This window comes from Chiloscyllium plagiosum, chromosome 14 (genome assembly GCF_004010195.1).
Source record: "Chiloscyllium plagiosum isolate BGI_BamShark_2017 chromosome 14, ASM401019v2, whole genome shotgun sequence".
NCBI lineage: Eukaryota > Metazoa > Chordata > Chondrichthyes > Orectolobiformes > Hemiscylliidae > Chiloscyllium > Chiloscyllium plagiosum.
In genome coordinates this window covers 53,236,006-53,256,913 of record NC_057723.1, presented here as the reverse complement: position 1 = coordinate 53,256,913, position 20,908 = coordinate 53,236,006, and the positions used below count along the sequence as shown (strand labels likewise).

Below are 20,908 nucleotides of genomic sequence, written 5' to 3'. Positions count from 1 at the left end.
CTCTAATGTATAATAAGCAGATGTTTATATAATTTCCACTAGCTACATGTTGACTTTATTCCTGTATTGTTCAGAAACCAATAGTGAATTAACATTTCCTTAAAAGACTGTCTTGTCAAATAAGGGAGTGGCATTCCTGTAATATGTAGAGCAATACCCAAATGTGTCTCTGGTCAAAAGATTAGAGAACACAGTGACATGAAAGCATCATGCAAAGATTTAAAGTTTGAGATCACAATCCAGTCAACTGAGATAACCAGAATGTGATCCTTTATTTAAGTGTAAGCAGTGTTAAGGTGAATGCCTGAGCCAGAGTAAATATAACTCATTTATTACTGTTAAGAAACCACCCTGAATTTCTAAGGCTTGGGTTGTGTTTCTGATCAGTAGTCAGGTATTGTTATTTTAAATATTTGAACCTTGACCAATTGAAGTTTTTTTATTTTGATAATTTTAACATTATTGCAATAATTCTTATGATTTGGCTCTTGTTTGGAGGTATATATTTTAAGGTCTGCTCAGAGAGAACTGACCTCAAAATGCCAACTGTGGCCAGCTCAGTCTTTTCCATGAATGAACATTTGGCAATTGTTTTCTTGGTTGGAGACGAAGGAAAGCTCTTTATTATTTTCATTACGGTGACATATTCCCATTTTATATCATCCTGTATATTCAAAAATAAATAAAAAGATTGAAAGCATTGTTATGAAGGCACTGTCTCAAAAAATTTAATTTGAATTTTTTGAAAATTATTTTCTAGCTTTGAGAAAAGGCCTAAGCTGTGTCTCACTCCTATTCCTAGTTAACCTTGAGAGGTCGCTGGCAACTTGCTCTTTCACTGTTTACGTTTAGGATGATGGTATTCTGTAGATGGTGTTACGTAGGGAATTTTGAGGTATCAACTCTGAAATAACGACAGTGTGGCAAAAATTCTCCAAATCAGAATTTTTAATGAGCTGCCGGAGAATTTACAGACCTTTAAATGTCAGAAGAAGATTGCTGAGCTTTCCCTTGCTTGATGTAGTCATTAGCTATGATTTATGTGGCACAAATGTTACTTACCAATTATCAGCTGCAGCCTGAATGTTATTCAAGTCTTGAGCTGTAAGCTGACGTGAGTCATTTAATTATCTAGAGAGTAGTGAATGGTACAGAATATTGTGTAACTGTTAGTGTGAGGTTGCACTCCTGAACTGAGTATCAGTGAGCAGGTCAATGAGGAGTAAATGACTCTGTTACTGATCCATTCAGTTATGAATGGGAGTAGTTGAAAGGTAATAATTTCCAAGATAATACTTATTATAGTCTTTTGTAGATCTGATGCATCTGGTTATCTTTCACATTGCAAATTTGATATAAGTAGGCTAACTATAGTGGATCAGGGAGTGTTAGCTCTGATGCATTGGTCTTCAGTTCTGTAAATGTGATATTATTAGGGCTTATGTTATGACTAATGCATTCAAGCTCTTCATGAGATCATCTGAGGAGTACACTAAATTGACGAAATGAGATGGACTGGTTTTGGTTTAAGAAACATGCAAATAATTCTGGATTTTCCTTTGTAATCATGAACTGAGATTTGTACAGAACATAAGAACTAGGAGTTCGAGCCTGCTTGGCCATTCAATAAGATGACGGCAAATCTTTTCGCGGACTCAGCTCCACTTATCCACGTTTTCACCATATCCCTTAATTCCTTTATTTTTAAAAAAGTATCTACCTTAGCTTTAAAAGTGATTCCTGAAATAGCGTCAACTACTCTAGACAAGGAATTCCGTAGATTAACAACTCTCTGGGTGTAGAAGTTCAGCTCTAAACCTGCTTCCTCTAATCTTGACGCCATGCCCTCTTGTCCTATTGGTTCAGGATTGGGATGAATGGCAAGACACATTTCACACTAGTGAGAAGCAAGAAGCTTATTTCAATTAATTAGCTTGAATTAGCATCCATTATTACCTAAATTCACATAATTTAGATTCCGTTCTCCATTCTCCCCTCCTTCTCTTGCCTTTAAGCGTAGGCATAAAGCCAGGCAACTTGTCAACAGACATCGGTCAAGGGGGTGGATACATTGCTCGAGGGCACTGTGCGACATCAATCTCATACCTGCACCATGTGTCAGTAGTGTATTTACATTGCATGTGCTTCAAGTAAATGCCCATGTTGCAAAATCTTAGGAGATTAATCTTCAGTCAAGGAAGATACCTTTCAGACACGGAATCCCAGCTCACTAAGTCAAATGCAACCCACAATATCAGTCTAGGGCCTTGGTCATGGTTGAGGTGGTAACGGTCATGGCATCTTTATATTTTTTGTCAAGAGGTCAGACCAAGGTCAGTTCAATCAGTCTGGGGAGTTGCAGGAAGTCAGTCATTGAGCAATATAGAGATCATTCAGGGTCTGGTTAGTATCAGTGAGGGCTGTCTGTCCAAGGAGGTGGACCACAGTCAATCCTCTGGCTTTATCCAAAAAAAGTCAAGGATGGAGTTATCAAGGGCTGCTACTATGGGAGACAGGCTGGAGAATGCACCTGTGGGGATTACAGGTAGCATGCTGGGATGCAGGGGGGTTAACAGAAGTGAAATGGACAACTCAATACATGGGGGCAAATGATAGAGCATGGCAAGGAAAGAGGTTATGCAGGTTGTTGTGGGGATAGGGAATGGGTATCACTGACAGTCAGCAGTACCCGACTTCAGTGGGGGAGAGCCGTACATCACTATATCTGGCAAGTTCACTCAATATGACAGTGATTGAGGGGTCAAGTTAAACAGATGTGAATGGGGATGGGAATGTGGGGAAACTCAAAGTCACTGGGTTTGATGGAGAGGGTTGCCAGGAAGGGAATGTGTACATTTGAGGGTTCTCAGAAAGTAAGATGCTGAGCCTGAGACTCAGCGCATGAAGAGTGACTGCTGTTTCCTTCCACCATGATGCAATAACAAGTGTGCAATGGAGTTGAATATGGCTGCCACTATTACTGGAGAGAGTGGGTAAGTTTCATTCTGTGAGGGAGGGTGGCTGTACTTTTAATTGATATGAGGCCCTTCAAAGGGCATTAACTTTATGCAGAAGCCCATACAGTTCAGGTGAATGACATACATATGAGTCGTACATGCCGAATGTGAACCTTGGGCATTGACCAGCAGTCACTGTTGGTCCGAACACTTTTGACTACATCATGTGGCATCAGGAGTCAATTCCTTTAATATTGTGATACTCACGCAATGAGTTGTGGCCTGGAAAGATGGACCCTAGATGTCAAAGTAGCAAACACGTTCCAAGTTTCCATAAACTGCACATGGTGCAGGAGCTGCTCACTGCACAGTTTGGACCATAGACCCTCATGAAGCACTAAGGATGGCTTGACTCTATGTCTTCAATCTTGTAGTTACAGCTAGACAGACATTCACTCACAGCTGTTAATGAAAAATGCATGTACATTAACGAATGTGACAACTTACTTAAAATGAAGTGAGTCCCATGTGCTCTTCGAAAGTCATCTTCCTTTCCCTCTTATGACATCTCAGTGCAGTACCAAGGTCTGCAACTGGAGTGAAGAAAATCTGTTCTACACTGGAGTCCATTAGCCTTAGAGGTTTTGTTGGGTGACCCTGGGGGCCCAGCCACCCTCAGCTTGAAGTTTACACGGTTGAGGAGTGGCAAGAAGGGTGGGGGTGGAAGGCCTAGCCACCTCTGGAGAGTCCTGAGAGCAGATGTCTTTGATGACTCTATATGGTTACTCCTCCAGCTGGATGAATACAGGCAATGTGCTATCCCCTTGTGAAGAAGGAGCACCTGGTGTAAGGCCAGAGTTCCTTGTCTTTCTGAAACAGAAAGTGCTGAGAAACTCAGCGGGTCTGGCAGCATCTGTGCAGAGAGAAACAAAGTTAACAGTGATCCTTCATTCTGATGAGTTCCCGGACTAGAGACGTCAACTCTATTTTTCTCTTCACAAATGCTGCCAGACCTGCTGAGTTTCTCCAGCACTTTCTGTTCCAGATTCTAGCACCTGCAGTTCTTTGTTTCAGTGTCTTGTCCTTCTGTTGCCTTTGCTGTTGATGCTGAGCACCAAAGGCGGGAATGATGGAGAACAGATCCATTTGTTTATCCAGCAGAAACTGAACGCTGGATCTACTGGCAGAATCCAGCCTGTCTATTGAAGCAGCCAATGCTTGCAGGTCTGAGGCAGCAGGATAGCAACAACATTGCTGTAATCCTGCAAACTTTGTGTCAGTTTACTCAGTACCTCTAACAATCCTGCCTACTGCTCCGTGTTGGTTTGTGCATTCATACAAAGCTGTCAATTGCTGATCCTATGGGGTTCTCTCCTGCCTTGGGTTGAGTGGGTATCTGGTCTCTGAGCATGCTCTGAATGTCAGTAACCAAAGCCATTTCTTCTCTGTCAGCTGCAGGGATGTGGCACTGTTTAGCTGGATGAGCTCCTGAGATTCTAATCCAGCTACTGACCGAAGCATTAGTATCTGAACTGGTGGAAGGTGATGAAGGCTGTCTGAGAGGGTCTATGGTTTCAGCCTCAGAGATGAAGGACAGAATATTTTGTGTAACCATCCCTCTTGACCAGCGAAGACCATGAGTGCAGGGTCCACTCATGGTTGGAGGAGATGCAAGAGGGAATGCATTGTGAAAAGGGGTAGAAGTTCAGGAATGTTGGGAATACATTCATTGGGGCAACAATGGGATAGTGGTAGAAATGGACAATGCTTTTTACTTGGTTGTTGGGATATGGATGTCTTGAGATCACCACATGGGCTGCTGGGCTCCTCACTGTCCAGGATCTGGATCCTCTCCTGGCCCATGGTGCGAAGCTGAATATCAGGCAACCCACCAGCTGTTTGGTTCTGTCCACCCATTGCGTATCGTTATCTCCTAGAATGGGATGGTGGGAGGCAATGAGTGAGATCAAAATGGCTGTTACAATGGTATTGCTAGTGCAGATGGGAGGAAGGTGATGAGATATCCCGGGATGACTAAGTAGGAAGCGCAAAGCATTTGTAGGGTTAGTAAGGTGGGGGAGTTGTTGTGGATGAGAGTGCATGAGGAATGATGTCACATACAAGACTGAGTATGGTAGACCATGAGCCTTGGTAGCAGAGAGAAGATGGTGCCATGTACCCTCACACAGCAGGGAAGGTTATTAGCCTTCTTCCTGAATTGTTGGGCGTTTCTCCAGATGACATTGCACTGACCCAGTAGCAACCATAGACAAGACTGGCAGGATGTGGTTTTGTGGTCTTCTCTGATGGTCCAGTGGAAGTGGATAGCTCTTCTTTGCACCAACACATGCACCAGGACCTCCACATTCCTGCACACAAAGTCAGGCACTAGTTTTCCCTTGTCTGATATATTCAGGTAAATGACACAAGCAGTATAGCACAGCCCTGACTTGGTGCATACCTTTGTTTTAAATATGGTGCCAGCTCAAGAAATGCCAGGATGTTCTGCAATGCTGAGTGCTTCCACTGGTGGTGATTGGGGGAAGACGATGACTGGAGCTCCATACAGTAAAGTGTATAGGTAATGAGGTAGTTTGGGAGATTGTGGGAGAAATGCTAAACCTCATGGAGAGAAAGTTTCCATTAAACTCACCAAACATTACACAACTGATTTATGGTAAAATTCAACCCATCTTACAGTGTACAAGGAATACGGAAGATGGCAGCAATGTTATATTGTAATGACACATTTTTTTTTAAGATATGTCTTCCAGCTTTTTATTAGTTGTGATTCACATGCACAGCATCTGCTCATCTTTTCCCAGTTCAGGTACAATGTAAGATTTTGAGTATCTCTATCAAATATCCTTAATCTGTTCTAATGTGAACAAACTCCCAGCTTTTCATATAATTAAAGACCCTCATTCGTGATATCATCCCAACAAATGTCTCTATTCTCTCTCAAAGCTTTTAAGATCCTTCCTAAAATGTATTGCCCAGAAATAGATACAATCATCCAGCTGAGGCCTATCCAGAGATTTGTAAATGCCAGCATGACTTCCTTGATATTGTAAATTTTTGGATTTCCTTTTTATAATAGGAAGTAGCCTCCAATCTAAATCTCTTTGTCTTCCTTATATTGTCCTTTATTTTGTCCCTGCGGATTGTATTTCACATGGTGGTGCTGGGAGTTGGAGTGAATGAGAGCAAGTGAGGGAAGATATGCTTTAGTCAAAGTGATAGGCCATGATCCTTGGTCGAAAATAGAGTGAGTGGAAATTATCAGAGACAAGATGGTGACATTTATGCTCGTGAAGTTGTGGTCGTTGACCTCTTCCTACAGTATTGTGTTTCCTCTAGGTGGCTGAAACTGCTCTTAGATGGAAGTGGGTACTGCAGATGCTGGAGATCAAAGTCAAGATTAGAGTGTGTTGGAAAAGCATAGCAGGTCAGGCAGTATCCAAGGAACAGGAAAAATCAACATTTCGGGCAAAAGCCCTTCATCAGGAATTGCTCTTAATCTGGGCAGCAACTTCCAAACAATGGTCTGATGTTGTGGTCTCCTTTGTTAGTCTTGGGGCAAGTGGAAGTCCTACCTCTACATGGTCCCATCCAAAAGGACCCCAGGACCCTGCCCAGAGATTAGGGTAGCTATTTCCTCATACCTGTCATGTCTTGGAAAAATGTTAGGAACCATGCAGGGAAGTCCAGGCTGAAAGTGCATGTCGGGGTACATAATGGGTTCTATAGATGGCATGGGCACAAAGGATATGGGCAAACTCCTGGAAATACACTGGGTGGTGAATTGTTCTCGGAAAAGCATGTGACAAGTTAGGACTGGAATTGGACATGTGAGCTGCCACAGGGCTGTGGTAGGTAATTGTTGCAGTGAGAGAAAGTGAGGACTGCAGATGCTGGAGGATCTATTGAAAAATGTGTTGCTGGAAAAGCACAGCAGGTCAGGCAGCATCCAAGGAGCAGGAGAGTTGACATTTCGGGCATAAGCCCTTCATCAGGAATGCAATGAATTTAATAAGATGTGGCAAGAGAACTGGCAAATGTCTGTGGAGAGAAAACTCTCCAAAACACTCAAGGTGACTTAGGTTTAGCCACAAAAATTTTAAGATTCAGCCCTATAGTATAATCCTGTGTGATAGCTTGTGCTTACAGTTTGTCAATCCTTTTTGTTACAGTCCTCATAATAGCACACACACATACTTACCTGCTATGCCATTATTCTTTGCCATTTCTCCAAATCCTGCACTTGATGTTATAATCTTCAAATATACTGCCTCAGTGACCTCAATCCCAGATATTGCACAGAATTGGAGACCAGAGTTCACATCCAGAGTGCCGGTAGGGATGATTTATGGAGCCGATTATCTCTGGAAAAATAGAGACTTTGTCCATTCTTGTCTCACAGCAGATGGCTTTTTTTTAATTGCTACAGTAGAAAATACCTAACAGGCTTGCAAATGTTAAGTAATACTTTGAATAATGGAAAGTTGTCTGTGACTTTAGAACAAATCGCAACAAGTCCATTGGCCAAGCATCAGTTTTGTCAAGTTTCTTGATGAGTTTTCACCACAAAGTTGAGAGAGATCTGTCATACCTTACCAACTCACCTCATTTATTACCTACCTCATCCTATGCATCTCCTCACCCAATTCTAGCCCCATCTTATCATGCGTCATTCCCAGAACTTTGTCTCACTGCCAGGAAATCCTGGAATTGACTGGCATCCCTGGCACCATCTTTAAAGTGTTGTTATGCACCCAGACAAGCACTAGTAGTCCTGAGCTGCCCTGCACTGTTCTAGACGTTTGACTTGGACATGGTGGGAAAGGAGAAATTGGTGCTCGCCATTGCGAGTTCAGATCTGGAGGTCCTGCTGGATGTGTTGGTGTAGATCCTGAATATCCTCTTACCCCAGAAACATCAGGAGAGATCATGAGAGCAGATAATGCTAGCTGAGTGCGAGGTTGCCTGCTGAGCCAGTACAGTTTCAGCCTTGCAGAGGAACGGTATGTAGTAAGAAGATCAATTACCCTCTTCACTCTGCCAACATAAGTGTCACTACTTTCTTTCCGATAGCTCACACTATCTCTTCTACTGTATCCAACACCCACCAAAGCTCATTCTCATTATGGCCTTCAACATCATTGCTCTCTCCCAACCAAACCTCAGAAAGCATTAACCATGCATGCCCTCTGCACATGGAACAACTCCTCAACTGTAACTACAGTAGTAGCCGTACCTCCTACTTTCATCTCCAGTCGTCCTTTTATTTCAGAAGGAAAACAGCCGGTAACAAGGCAGAAAGCATCAAGACAAGTGGTGGCTACCCAATATTCGGGTCATTACACCTTGTGAGGGATGCATCCTGACTCTGACCACCCCATTTGGCTGCCTGACCACATCCAAGCCCCAAGACTAATACTGGAGGCCATTCTTAGCTTACTTGCTAATGTATTTTTCACCAGCCATTAGAGTGTATGACCATAATATGGTTGATTCAATTCGAGCAATCCTGTTAGCATAATTAGTTTTGTTCAAATTGAGAATGCAATGTTTGTGGAACCGTGGAAATACCACTCACAAATATGATTTATGCTCAAACACTTCAGTGGTAGGCCATATTTAGTCTCTGTTATAAATAGCTTACAATTCCGACTCATTTTATTTCATTACAGGGAAACAATCACCTTTTGTATCACTTACCTCTTCAGATTACTGCTGCCATCTGCAGAAGCTGTCTGTTGAATCAAATGCAGAATCTACACATGGAGATAAAATGGCAACAGGTAAAAACTGTGCACAACTTCTATTACATAATTGCTAGATGCATTTCTACCCTTCTAAATATCATATTAAATATATAAATTATTTTAAAACATTAGTTACATTTGTAATCAATTCCAATTGGTGACCTGAGCTTGTCTAACCATCCTTGAAAATCCTTTACATTTTCATGATATGTTTTCACTAACAAAGGTGGGTTTTTTTTTTGCCACAGCTAAAGCCAGTGCCCAGATAGAGTATCAATCCTTGGAAACGAAGTCAAGCTAGTTGTTTAAAATGGGCCTGCTCTCCTGATTGTTTTCAAAACATAGTGAAACCAAATTCCTAATTGCACCATTTTAAAAAATCCCTGGCCACTGATCACTTCCCTATTAAGTCCTAATTATTGCAGTTTCCATTTATTAGCTGAGGTCTGATAAAACCAAGCACAGGCCAACCCCTCAGTAGCACTTTGCATCAGAAAATTAATGGAGAAATACAGTCACTGAAGCAAGACTGAATCATGATGCCAGTGGCCAATTCAGGGCTTCTGAATTCTGTCAGCTGGGAGGCCTCTAAGATTCTTCCTCTTTCTGGTTGTAATAAATGATAAAGTAAGACATTTTGATAAATTAATACTAAACTGCATTTTAGGTAGGTGGGAGCATCAGTCTGGATCACAGTCATTGGACCTCAACACAAGTTGTGAAGAATATTCTCTGGGATCATCTGTGGAACAAGAATTTCCCAAAGGTAAGATACATATACAGATATTTGTATAACATATAACCCTGTGTTTCACTGACAATATTTCCAATATTATTGTAGCACTGTAATAGTAGGAAGTTCAGTAATGATGAAGTCAGAGTAACGTCAGAATCTGAGGCATAAATTGCACACAACATACCTCTATTGAAACACCTTTTCGCACAACAGAAGTTATGTTGCAAGACCTAACAGAAGAGGCCTTCAGGCAGTTATGAAAGCAATGGAGATCAGAATAATAATTCCTTCCATATAATTACTCCTTATGATTTTTAAGCTGGGTAAGAAGCTTCAAGCAGCACTGTTAATAGTCATGACTGACAATGATTATGCTTTCAGCCACTGGAAAGTCAGTTGCAGATGACTCTAAAAGTTCCCACATGTTGATTGTAGTTCTATTCAGTGCTGATGCATGACTGTAAAGATAGGAACAGAAGAGTGCCTTTTAATGTCTCAAGCCTATTCCACTATTAAGCTAACTTACATTAGAATGATATCATCTTGTTATCTCTTCATACTTTTACCTAGGAAATACCTGTCAAGATTGGTAAAGAAAATTTCAACTGACTCAGCATCCACAGTCCTTTGTGTGAATGAATGTGATGTTCAAGCACAGTATGAAGATATAACTTAAACCCCAAATATCCCCAAGTAAATACAATACTAAAAATACAAAGTATGATAGCTAATTGGCCCAGAAAGCCAAGAGTGCAATTGAGATATTGGAAGTTGAAAGAGCAAATATTAAATGAAGGCTAAATACCTACCAGTTCCAATACATATAGGCCATATTGGTAGTTTATGATTAAGTTTGCTTATAAACTCACTTTTTCTCCAGTTAAAATACAATCTTTCTGTTTGAACAGCTGCAACCTTCATGCAAAGGCATGTATGTGAAGCTTTGAAAGAATAGCTTCAGGGAAGTGCTCAGCATACAACATCAGTCATTGCTTAAAAGAGGAGGGCAATTTATTTTTGTTGAATGCACAATTGGCACAGATGTTTGGACTAATTAAATCCTGGCAAGCCTTACTTGGGCAAGCTTTTGGTATGAATCTATTTTGTCACCTCCTCCACATCTTTTAGCTGTTTTAGATATGACTTTATTCTGTCTCGCTGTTCTCTGGTTGGTTCTCCAAAAAGGGTGTACAGTGAGGCCTGAAAAAAATCTCTTCTCTTACTACTTATCAGAAGAAATTCTAAAACATCTGGAAATGAATGTCCTCTATATTTGTAGTGAGCCATCAACAAAAGTTGGTACAAGAAAAATCAGTTTTCATTTCTCTTCAAACGGCATGTTATCTAATCAGCAAAAGTGAATCATGAACAATGAAGTGTACTCCCATTCCTATCTGGATTAATCCGAATGTTACACAGCTCAAAATGAGAGAATTTACTGCAGCAGATTTTGTTCTTATTCTTTCATGGGATTTGAGTATTTCTGGCAAGACTGACATTTGTCCCTAATACTCTTGGAAAAGTAATGGCAAGTCACCTTCTTGAACAACTGCAATCTTGTGAAATGAATAATTTAAATAGAAAAAACAAAGTATTTACATACATTTGAAATATTTGTGCTTATTTTCAAATTGTTGTGCTTCAGCATAATTTGTAGAACAGTTTTGTGAAAACCATCCTCCATTGAAATAATTTGTTTTCTTTTTCAGACGTGACATTGTCATATTGTGTTATCAGACAAAGATCTGGAGTTTGTGATTCTGAGCTTCAGGAGAGTGCAAGAAGGAGGTTGTGCATTCTAGAGAGTGAAAACAAGGATATTGTAGCGTTGTTTAATGTAAGCCAATTGCCTATATATGAAACGTGTTACTTTTGAATTTCTCCAACCAAATTTCTGCCTCTCCCACAATGCTAACAAAATGCAAGGACAACCTTATTGAGATTGTAACCTTGCTGTAAAATCCATCCTCAATTTCTCCCCAGTTTCAACATGATTAATCTCCTCCAAACCTTCCATTTTGATCTCCTGCTGTCTGGCACTGCTGTTGCTCAGACTATTCAATCACAGCTGGAACATCTTCAACAATGGCTTATCTTGAATTTCCCTAGTATCACTTTTGACCATTTCTCATTCCCCATCTACCTAATGTCTCTGGAGAGCTCAACCAACAACATCAGGTCCCTTTCCAACATGTAATGACAACAACCAGTTCCACTCCTCCAACACACTGGTTGACTTGTTCATTCTATTTGAGTTGTTGTGACTCAACCAACACTGGGAATCCAAATTCCTCCAGCAAAATAGTAGGAAATCTGAAGTCATCAAATTTGACCTCTTCCCTGAATTCTACAGCAGGAAACCAACTCTATTTCTTTTCAATCGCTATCTCAAGTGTACACATTTTATTCAAATTCTCAGCATTGTGTGTGACCCTGTACTGATTGGCTGACTCCACAATACTCGGTATTTTAAATATTATCTGCTTCTAGCTTTATAACATCATTCACCTTTTCTCCTGCCTCAGCTTATTTGTGCATCCATGTCTTTAAAATCTTGATAAGATTACTCTAAAGTAGTCCCAGTTAGTTCCCATTCTTCAAAATGATAATATTCTGCTCATGAAAAGCCCAACCTTACATTATTTCATATTGATCTAACTTGTCCATCACCTCTGGCCTTGTTTGCTTATATTGACTCTTGGTGCCCAATGTTTCAATCTTCTGATACTTGTGTTTAATTACCTCCATTGCACTTTTTATTTACTCATGGGATGTTTGTGTCATTGGCTAGGCTAGAATTTATTGTCTGTCCCTATTTGCCCTTGAGATGGTGATGGTGAACTACTCCAGTTAAATGTGCTGTATGAAGACCCATGATGCCCTTCGGGATGGAGTTCCAGGATTTTGACCCAGTAAGAGTGAAGGAACGGCAATATATTTCTAAGTGTGCTTGGACGGGAACTTGCAGGCAGTTGTATGCCCATACATCTCCACCTCTTGTCCATCTAGATAAAAGTGGCCATGCTATCTAAGGATTTTGGTGAATTTCTGTGGTGCATCTTGTAGATAGTAAACATTGCCACTACTGAACATTGGTGGTGGAAGGATGGTGCAAGGCTTCCTTGTCTTTGATGGTGTCAAGCTTCTTGAGTGCTGTTGGAGCTGCACCCATCCAGGCAATTGAGGAGTATTCCATTACACTCCAGATTTGTTTCTTGTAGATGGTTGAAAGGCTTTGCAGAGCCAGGAGGTGAGTCAGTTGCTGCAGTATTCCCAACCTCTGACCTGCTCTGGTAGTCACTGTGAGTTCAGTTGAGTTTCTGGTCAATAGTAACCCCAGGATATTGTTAGTGGAGGATTCAGTGATGATAATGCCATTGAATGTCAAGGGGCAGTATTTAGTTGATTTTTTTAGTAGTGATGGACACTGCCTGGCATTTAGGCAATGAGAATGTTAATTGCTACTTGTCAGACCAAACCTGGATGATGTCCAGATCTCGTTGCATTTGAACATGCATTTGCTTCAGTATCTGAGGAGTTGTGAATAATGTTGAACATTTTGCAATCATTAGCCAATGTTTCCACTTCTCACTTGATGGAGGGAAGGTCATTGAAGCAGCTGAAGATGGTTGGGCCTAGAACAGTACCATGAGGAACTCCTGCAGAGATGTCCTGGAGCTGAGATGACTGACCTCTTTTGTCCATGTTTGAACCAAAGCTGGAATGAGGTCAGAGCTGAGACTCTGATGGAACCCAGACTGGGTGTTGCTGAGCAGGTGCTGCTTGATATTATTGTTAATGACACCTGCCATGTCTTTACTGACCATCAAGGGGAGAGTGATGGACTGATAATTGGTCAGGTTGGATTTGTTCCTGTCTTTTGCATACATGACAAACCTGGCAATTTTCCACATTATTGGGTTGATGCCTTTGTTGTAAATGTATTTGGAAGAGCTTGGCTTTGGGAGTGGTAAACTCTTGAGCAGAATTCATCAGTACTACTGCCAGTATGTTGTCATGGCTCATGCCCTTTCATATGCCAATGCCTCCAAACATTTCTTGATATCATGTGGAATGAATTGAACTGACAGGAGACTGGCTTTTGTGATGCTGTAGACCACTGGAAGAAGCTGAGCTGGACCATTCACTTGACATTAATGGCTCAAGATTGCTGCAAACGTCTATTTGCACTGGTGTATTGGTCTCTCTCATCATTGAGGATGGAGATAGTGTGGAACCTTTTCTTCCAATGAGTTGCTTAATAGTCCTTGTGCTTACTTACCCCTGTGATACTATCCAGCAGCACAAAACACCCAACATGTGAATTCTCCATTCATCTCTCTGTGGTGTTTAGGCATCCCGTCTTCCATCCTTCTCACCAATGGGCAATGGAAGGCAGGAAACACAGTGCATTCAGCAATCAGAGACTCTCTCAAGGAGGGATTCAGAGGGTAAATATCAACCTCTTGCTTGGCTTTCCCTAATGCCAAAAGTTTGATTAAGCTTTTAGCCACCTCACCTAATACCTCCTCTGCTTTACTATTTCATGTTTTTTCTTATCTATGAAGTGACACTGGACTTTGTCCTGATTGCTGTTTGTGAAATCAATGGATGTCACTGCATTTCAAAATAGGTAAAACTCAGTTCTTAAAATAGGTTCTTATATTGCAATGCACATTTATTAAGAGAAGTTCCAGAAGGGAATTCCAGAGCTTAGAACCTAGGCATCCATAGAATGGTGGAGCAAATAAGAGTGTAATGATTGAAATGTCAGTATTAAAGGAGCACAGAAAATCTTGGAGGCTTGGAGACTGGAGCGATAAAAGAAATGGTGAGGAAAAGACCAGTAAAGGTATGGAAAACAAAGATGAGAACTTGAAAATTGAGACACTGATTAAATAGGGTCAATATGATTCAGCAAGCATGTGGACATCTGTGAACTGGATGTGTTAAGACACTCATGGCAGTAATTGGATCATATTAAGGATAAGATCTGGTCAAGACACTGTGATAGTCAATAGCCAAGAGGTAATAAATGCATAGTTGAGGGGTTCAACAGTAGATGAACTAAACCAGGATGAGTTAAGTATGTTATAATTGTCTGAAAGGTGGAAAAAGATGGTCTCGGTGAAATCATAGACCTAGAATTGGAGGATTATTTCAAAGAGATTGTGACCACAGAAACCCGTAGTATTGATTTGAAAACCAAAAATAGTTATTCAACACTCCCTTTGAAAAATATCGACTATCTTACCTTCTCATAAATCAATTAGTCAGTCACAGGAGATGGAAGTCCCATTGAGAAAACCTTTGATCCCCTTCACCTTTCATAATCTTGTTCAAATAAACAGGGATATTGGGGTTAAAAAACTCCTCTTCAAAAAATGTCAGTAGTTAAAAGAGTTCAATCACACAAGGCAAATCTCTCAAATCCCTTTTGTATTGGAGAGTAAACAGACCACTGCCATGCTGAGTCTTAACCATTCTGAGTTCCACCAAGCATTGGCCAACTGACAAACCAGATGCATGTCAATCTGTTCAGCCTGCTTCTGTTGCTATAGTTAATACAATAATGAGGGAGTTAGAGGGGCATGGAAGCAAGAGAGGTATATTGGAGGTATGAGAGGCATGAGGGCATGGGAGTTTTGGAGTCATGGGCATAGTGATGAGGGCTAGAGGGCCTAATAGCTATGGGTTGAATTGTGTTCATGTGCTAGTAAATTGAGGTGGGTCTTCTCACCTGCTAGTTTCACCATTCACCCAACTCCATTGTCACTTCAAGTCTGCCCCATGCCCTTCTCTCTGACACAAAAGTAGGTTGTTGGGTCCTCCAGAATGGAAATTTCCCTGTTCTCACATCTCTTTTAAAAAAAATCCCTTACTGTGGAATTACTGGCATTCCTTGGGATGAATATAGAAATGCATAGCTAGCACTGACCAAATACCTTCTAACCACACCTAAATGTTTAAAATACCTTATTTTGCTGTTTGAATTTTTCAGGAATTGTCAGCAAGACTATTGTCCATACTTGCAGAAAAGGATCGCTTTATTCTCACCTTCAAAACTGTAGAAGAAATATGGAAATTTACAACTTATCTTTCCCTAGGTATGGAGATAAATTATATTTGAAGCATCATCAATAGCTAACTTTTACAATAATCATTAATTTTTAGAAAACCATCTAATGGTGACATGCCATAAAGTGCAAATGGAAGGAAACTGGTGATGGAAAGAAAGGTCAAGAATCAACTATTCCCTTCCATTTCAGTAATAGTTCCTTGATGTTTCTTTTATTTCAAGCATTTACCACTGTGGCATCACATAATCTTCTAGAACTGTAATTATGAACAATAAAGAGATTATAAATCTACTATGGAACAAAATATTAAGCATTGAAGGTTTTAAAATTTCAACCTGCTTAATACATTGCTTGAAGAGTTTAATTTTCTTGCAACTCACTTATCCTTATAGTTGTTGACAGTCATGAAATTAATACTATTGTCAGACTTGCTGGAACCATCTGGTCATAGTGGCGATAGTGTGTTAGAATACTCAGGAAATATAAGTTACTGCGGCAACATATACTTTTACATGCATTTGTATTCTGGAACTTTAGATAATGACAATAGAGACGCTAACCTTCTTGTCATCTTATAGCTGACCAGGAGTTTCTCCTGCTCTTACCATTTGCCTGTGTTGGGACAATGTGCAAACTGATAATATGTTTGACAATGCTGTGAATGCAATTTTCTTTGCCATCAAGTCCTGAGGTGGAATTCAGTGGTTCTCAGTGTGATTTGAATCTGTGACAGCAAAAACATGCATTTATTTGCTGTGCTGTTTACAGAATATAGGACAATACCACATCTCTCCCAATTATGTGAATTTATTTGGGAGGTCTGTTTATCAGATTGTCAGCATGCTGCTAACAAGACTGGAAAAAGGTTTGGCAATGTGGAATCAAACCGCTCGACTCTGATTCTGACTCCAACCCCAACAATATTTTGTATAAAACAGTACATTTTCTTTCCAGAATAGTAACATTGCTTGGGCTAAAAATTATTTAAAATTGCTCAAAGAGTTTTATACTAGTCAGCTTTTACTATAGTTACAGCCCTCCATTATGAAAACCTATCAGTGAGCGAGTTTGCTGGGGCATACATATCCAGTTTAGTAGTCAGAAAGACTGACAATTGTGTGCCCTTTAATTTTTCATGTGTGTCTGGACAGGAATGTAAACTTGGAAAAACCACTCCAGTGTTTTGAATTTTGCAGGGATGTATCAAGTATCCTGTTTGAAATTTACACCAAAATATACAGTATTCTTTGTTTGCCAAACACTGGTCTGTTTATGCAACTTGTGAATGTTATCAAACCAACACAGTCTTTCACCACCTTTGTAAGATTATCCTTCATACTGGATCTTCAGTTCAGACATTGACTGACCATTACAGAAAGGGCAGAAGAATGAGTGGAGGTTAGGTTAAAATTTCTGTCTGTTGAAATGTGAACGTCTTCAAACATTAATGTAACCATTTTTCTATCCATTCAAATATATTCTCTTCAAATCCTGCCTGATCTACTGAGTGTTACCAGCACTTTCTGTATTTATTTCAAATATCCAGCATTTCTAGTGAATGACAGTGTAAAAACAGCTTTCAACTCAGAAGATTTTAGTTGTTAGGAAAACTGGAACCTTTTTTTTAATTTGGACCAACCTAAAAAAATCAGGAATATGATGTAATTATTTGCCAGCTGAACAGTATTTCTGGCTTACAGAATGTCAATTCATCCTCATACAATAATCCTGCTGTCTGAGGGGGAAATGCTGACAAAATAGTCCTTTCAGTAGTATAATCTGTAAATAAAACAAACTAGCTAAAAATATTTTGACAAGGGTTGTGCCTGAAATATAAATAGGCTGGCATCCCTACAGTTGCTGGCTGACCAACTGGGAGTTTACAGACTTTTCATTTGTTTCAAATTTCCAGAATATCTTTTTTTTGCATTACATTTAGAATCACTTTAATAATGGCTCAAGTAATCAAGGAAATAACTAAGCCATTTAAATTAGGAAGCTTCCAGATCTGTTTTTGAATTTGCAGGAAATTATTTGATTTAATCAGAGGAATATGCAAATGGTGCTACAATTCTTGTTGCATATTTGCTATTTTCCATGTTTTCATTCTGTCTCAAATTACTTGTTTGGTTGTTTGCTTGTATTTGTTTCTCTCACTTTCATTCTGTGCTCTCTTACTCTATCTGTCTTATTTAATTTCCTTTCTCCTTTTTGCTTCTCTTTCTCTTTCTCTATTATTTGCTCACACTATCTCACATACACAGTTAATTACTGGATGATTTGTCACAAACACATGTGGATCCTTACACATCAGTTAACTTCCAGTATACTTCCTTTCTAATGTTGATGCTGTTAGCCTTGAGGATTATGGTACTCTGCTCATTTGCCCCTTTTGTTTATTAGGCTGTACACCTGTTTGTTTCTGAGTGATATATGTATGGCAGATTTACCTGTCACTTTGCTGGATATGGTGGTATACACAGACTGCAACTAATTAGTGTTTATATTACATTTCAGTCCAAACATGTCGTTCTTTGGCTCAAATGGGAAGCAAAACTGTTTTATTGTGGCTAATTCTTTATCACAGGGATGTCTAATATTTTGCAAATGTAAATGCAACAAACAATGAGGGCCTGTACATTAATACTGCAATGCCAGCTCAATATTTGCAGCAAATGTGAGCACAGTTGTACAGAGACAAAAGAGGGAGGGGGAAAAATCACATTAGTCAGAAAGTGAATACATGTAGACAGACATTGTGGACTGCCTCCTATTCAGCTGTAATTTCCTCCAAGATGAAGAGTTTTCTGAAATCCACAATTTAAGATCACACAAAACATTGCCTTTGGTTTGCATTAATAGATAGTACTATGAATGGAACCTCAGGATGAACTAGTGTGGTTGAAAGGAGGGGAAACATAATGAGCTGCCTACTCCAATTTTGCTTGCACAGTATTGTTTTTGTGAAAAAAGTATGTCCAAAGTTGTGTACATTAGGTGGATTGGCCATGCTAAATTGTGCAGTGTCCAGGGATGTGTAGACTAGGTAGATTAGCGATGGGAAATGCTGGGTTACAGAGATAGGGTAGAGGGTGTGGGTCTGGGTAGGATGCTGTTCGGGGGGGTCAGTGTTAACCTGATGGGCTAAATGGCCTGTTTCCACACTAACGAGATTCTATGAATTGCCGCAGGTGCTAAAAATCTGCTGAAAGATCGCTATCCTGACACATAACTCTCATGACTGTGTGTCTGTGGCCATGCTTGCTGAGTATTTCCAGCATTTTGTTTTTGCTTCAATTTCACTTTTTTTTTATAACAACAATGCATACATCAAGTGACAACCTCCCCCCCCCCCCCAGGTTTTAACTCTGTTGTTAATATTTTTGTTCTCATAGGGTTTGTTGGGCGATGTTTGGAGAACTTGTTGTTTGATCAACACCTCTGGTTGAACGTTTCTCTTGTGGAAGATGTAAAGATTCAAGTTGAAGTGAATGAAGCTGATTTATCAATGATGTATCTGGATCTTTTATTACAGGAAGGTAAGGTAATAACAGATGAAAGTATTGGACCAGGAATGCAGACTAATTCATAAAATTGGATTTGCACGTTTGGTAAATTCGAATTCCGAGCCGTTGCTATAACATTTTTGGATCTCTTTCTTCATTTGGGGTTTAAGCTGAATTGTATGTTTAATATGCAGGCTTACACTTGCAAATTCTTTCCAGGAGCAGGAAGGCACAGAATTAACTGATCCACTGCATACTGAGTTTTCCCAAGATTGAAGTCAGCCATTTTGAAAAGGCATTCTCCACACTTGTAAAGTTGAGCTGAAGCAGCCATTTGCCCTTATGTTAGCAGTAATTTTGTACAAGTAACATTTACTTGGGAATCATTTGATGCTACTGAGCAAGATTTGAGCTCGGGCAATGCTATCTTGGCAAAACTGACTATTAGTTAAAAGCTGAAATTGTGCCTGTTTGTGCTGGGGTGCAGTTTCCAGAATCCAGGGAAGTGTAATCCCAGGATAGGAATGTGATTAACTGAACGTGAATGCTTATTGAATTAGTCCATGAGGATGTTTCAAGGCTGGATCATCAAAATATAGAATTGTACTATTTTAAAAATTCATTCACGGGATGTTGGTGTCACTGCCTAGGCCAGCATTTATTGCCCAAACCCAACTGCCCAGAGGGCCATTAAGAGTCAACCTCATTGCTGTGGATCTGGAGTCACGTGTGGGCTAGACCTGATAAGGATGACAATTTATTTCCTTAAATGATTAGTGAACCAGATGGATTATGTGACATGTTCATGAGACTTGATGGCCAACCAGGATACCATATCAAGAGGAGTTGCTGAGAAATCCGTTGGTTCTGATCGGATTTGCTATAGGGTGTGCTATGCTGTTCAATCACAGTTTATTACCTGCACTCTCTTCAGGTTAATTCCGGATATTAGAATACAAGTTATATGTATATATAATGTAGCCTGTACCACCATTCTAACTTTATATATTAATGTTTATTATTGTTCAAAACCATGGAATCTTGCAGCTTTATTCTCATAGCAGGTACCTGGATCTCTGTTTTTGTCTACTTTAAAATCAAAAGGTTATTGTCCCTTAGAATGGTTGTCATAAATTTGGCAGTCTGGTTCAGGATCATAGACTGTTCCACTACTTTAGTGGTCCTAATTTGTGTCCAGTGGGATACCGAGGGAGGAAATGTAAATTGTGCTAATTAGTGTGGCAGGTGCTTTTGGGGGAGTCCAGCTTGAGTAACAGTGTCTGCCCTCGAAGGATTATACATTTTCAAACTTGTGCTCAGTGCTTGCTTTGCTCTGTAATACATTTCTGATGCTTGAGTTCTGGCTTTCCTGGAGTGACAGCCAGAGTATTTATGGCCACAGGTCTGGACAGTTAGGATGCAAAGTGGGTGATCTAGTCTTGTCCACACTCCCTACCAGGCAGACATAGGCTCACTAAAGGACGACGTGAGTCTGCAATGTTCAGAATACTCTCAAAGGGTCTAAAAGATGTAGAGGGGAAAATTCAAGCACCAGGTGGGAAGGACACCAATTGGAGGAAAGATAATTTCACCTACCCCCTCCCATCCCTTCCCATCCCCTCATAATTGGAATCAATGAGGAGTTGATCTTTCAATGACTGGCTTTTTCTCTCCTAGGCTTGTTGCTGATAGTATCACTATTAGATCTATTCTGTAGGAACCAGGAGAGAGAAACAAGCAGCTCTGAAAGACGTGCTGGTAGTGACGGAGTTGCCTTTTGCCAATGGCCTGAGTTTTGAACTGAGAATTTTTTGTCCAGACCTTGCAGGTGTTATGGACTAGGCCAGACCACTCAAAACAT

General features: G+C 40.2%; 1 protein-coding gene across 4 annotated transcripts in view; it reads left to right on the top strand.

The window, feature by feature from the left end:
- Window positions 1-20,908, top strand: part of LOC122556728 (SH3 domain and tetratricopeptide repeat-containing protein 2-like) — an 80,742-nt gene that overhangs the window by 20,873 nt on the left and 38,961 nt on the right. For 2 of the 4 annotated variants that reach the window (XM_043703809.1, XM_043703808.1), the window contains exons 3-7: window positions 8,651-8,761; window positions 9,393-9,491; window positions 11,171-11,298; window positions 15,463-15,568; window positions 18,937-19,080. In XM_043703809.1, the coding sequence (XP_043559744.1) occupies window positions 8,651-8,761; window positions 9,393-9,491; window positions 11,171-11,298; window positions 15,463-15,568; window positions 18,937-19,080 (588 nt within the window). Of the gene's footprint in view, window positions 1-8,650; window positions 8,762-9,392; window positions 9,492-11,170; window positions 11,299-15,462; window positions 15,569-16,900; window positions 16,940-18,936; window positions 19,081-20,908 lie in introns of those variants that run through there. The other 2 variants (XM_043703810.1, XM_043703812.1) reach the window with 2 other exon arrangements.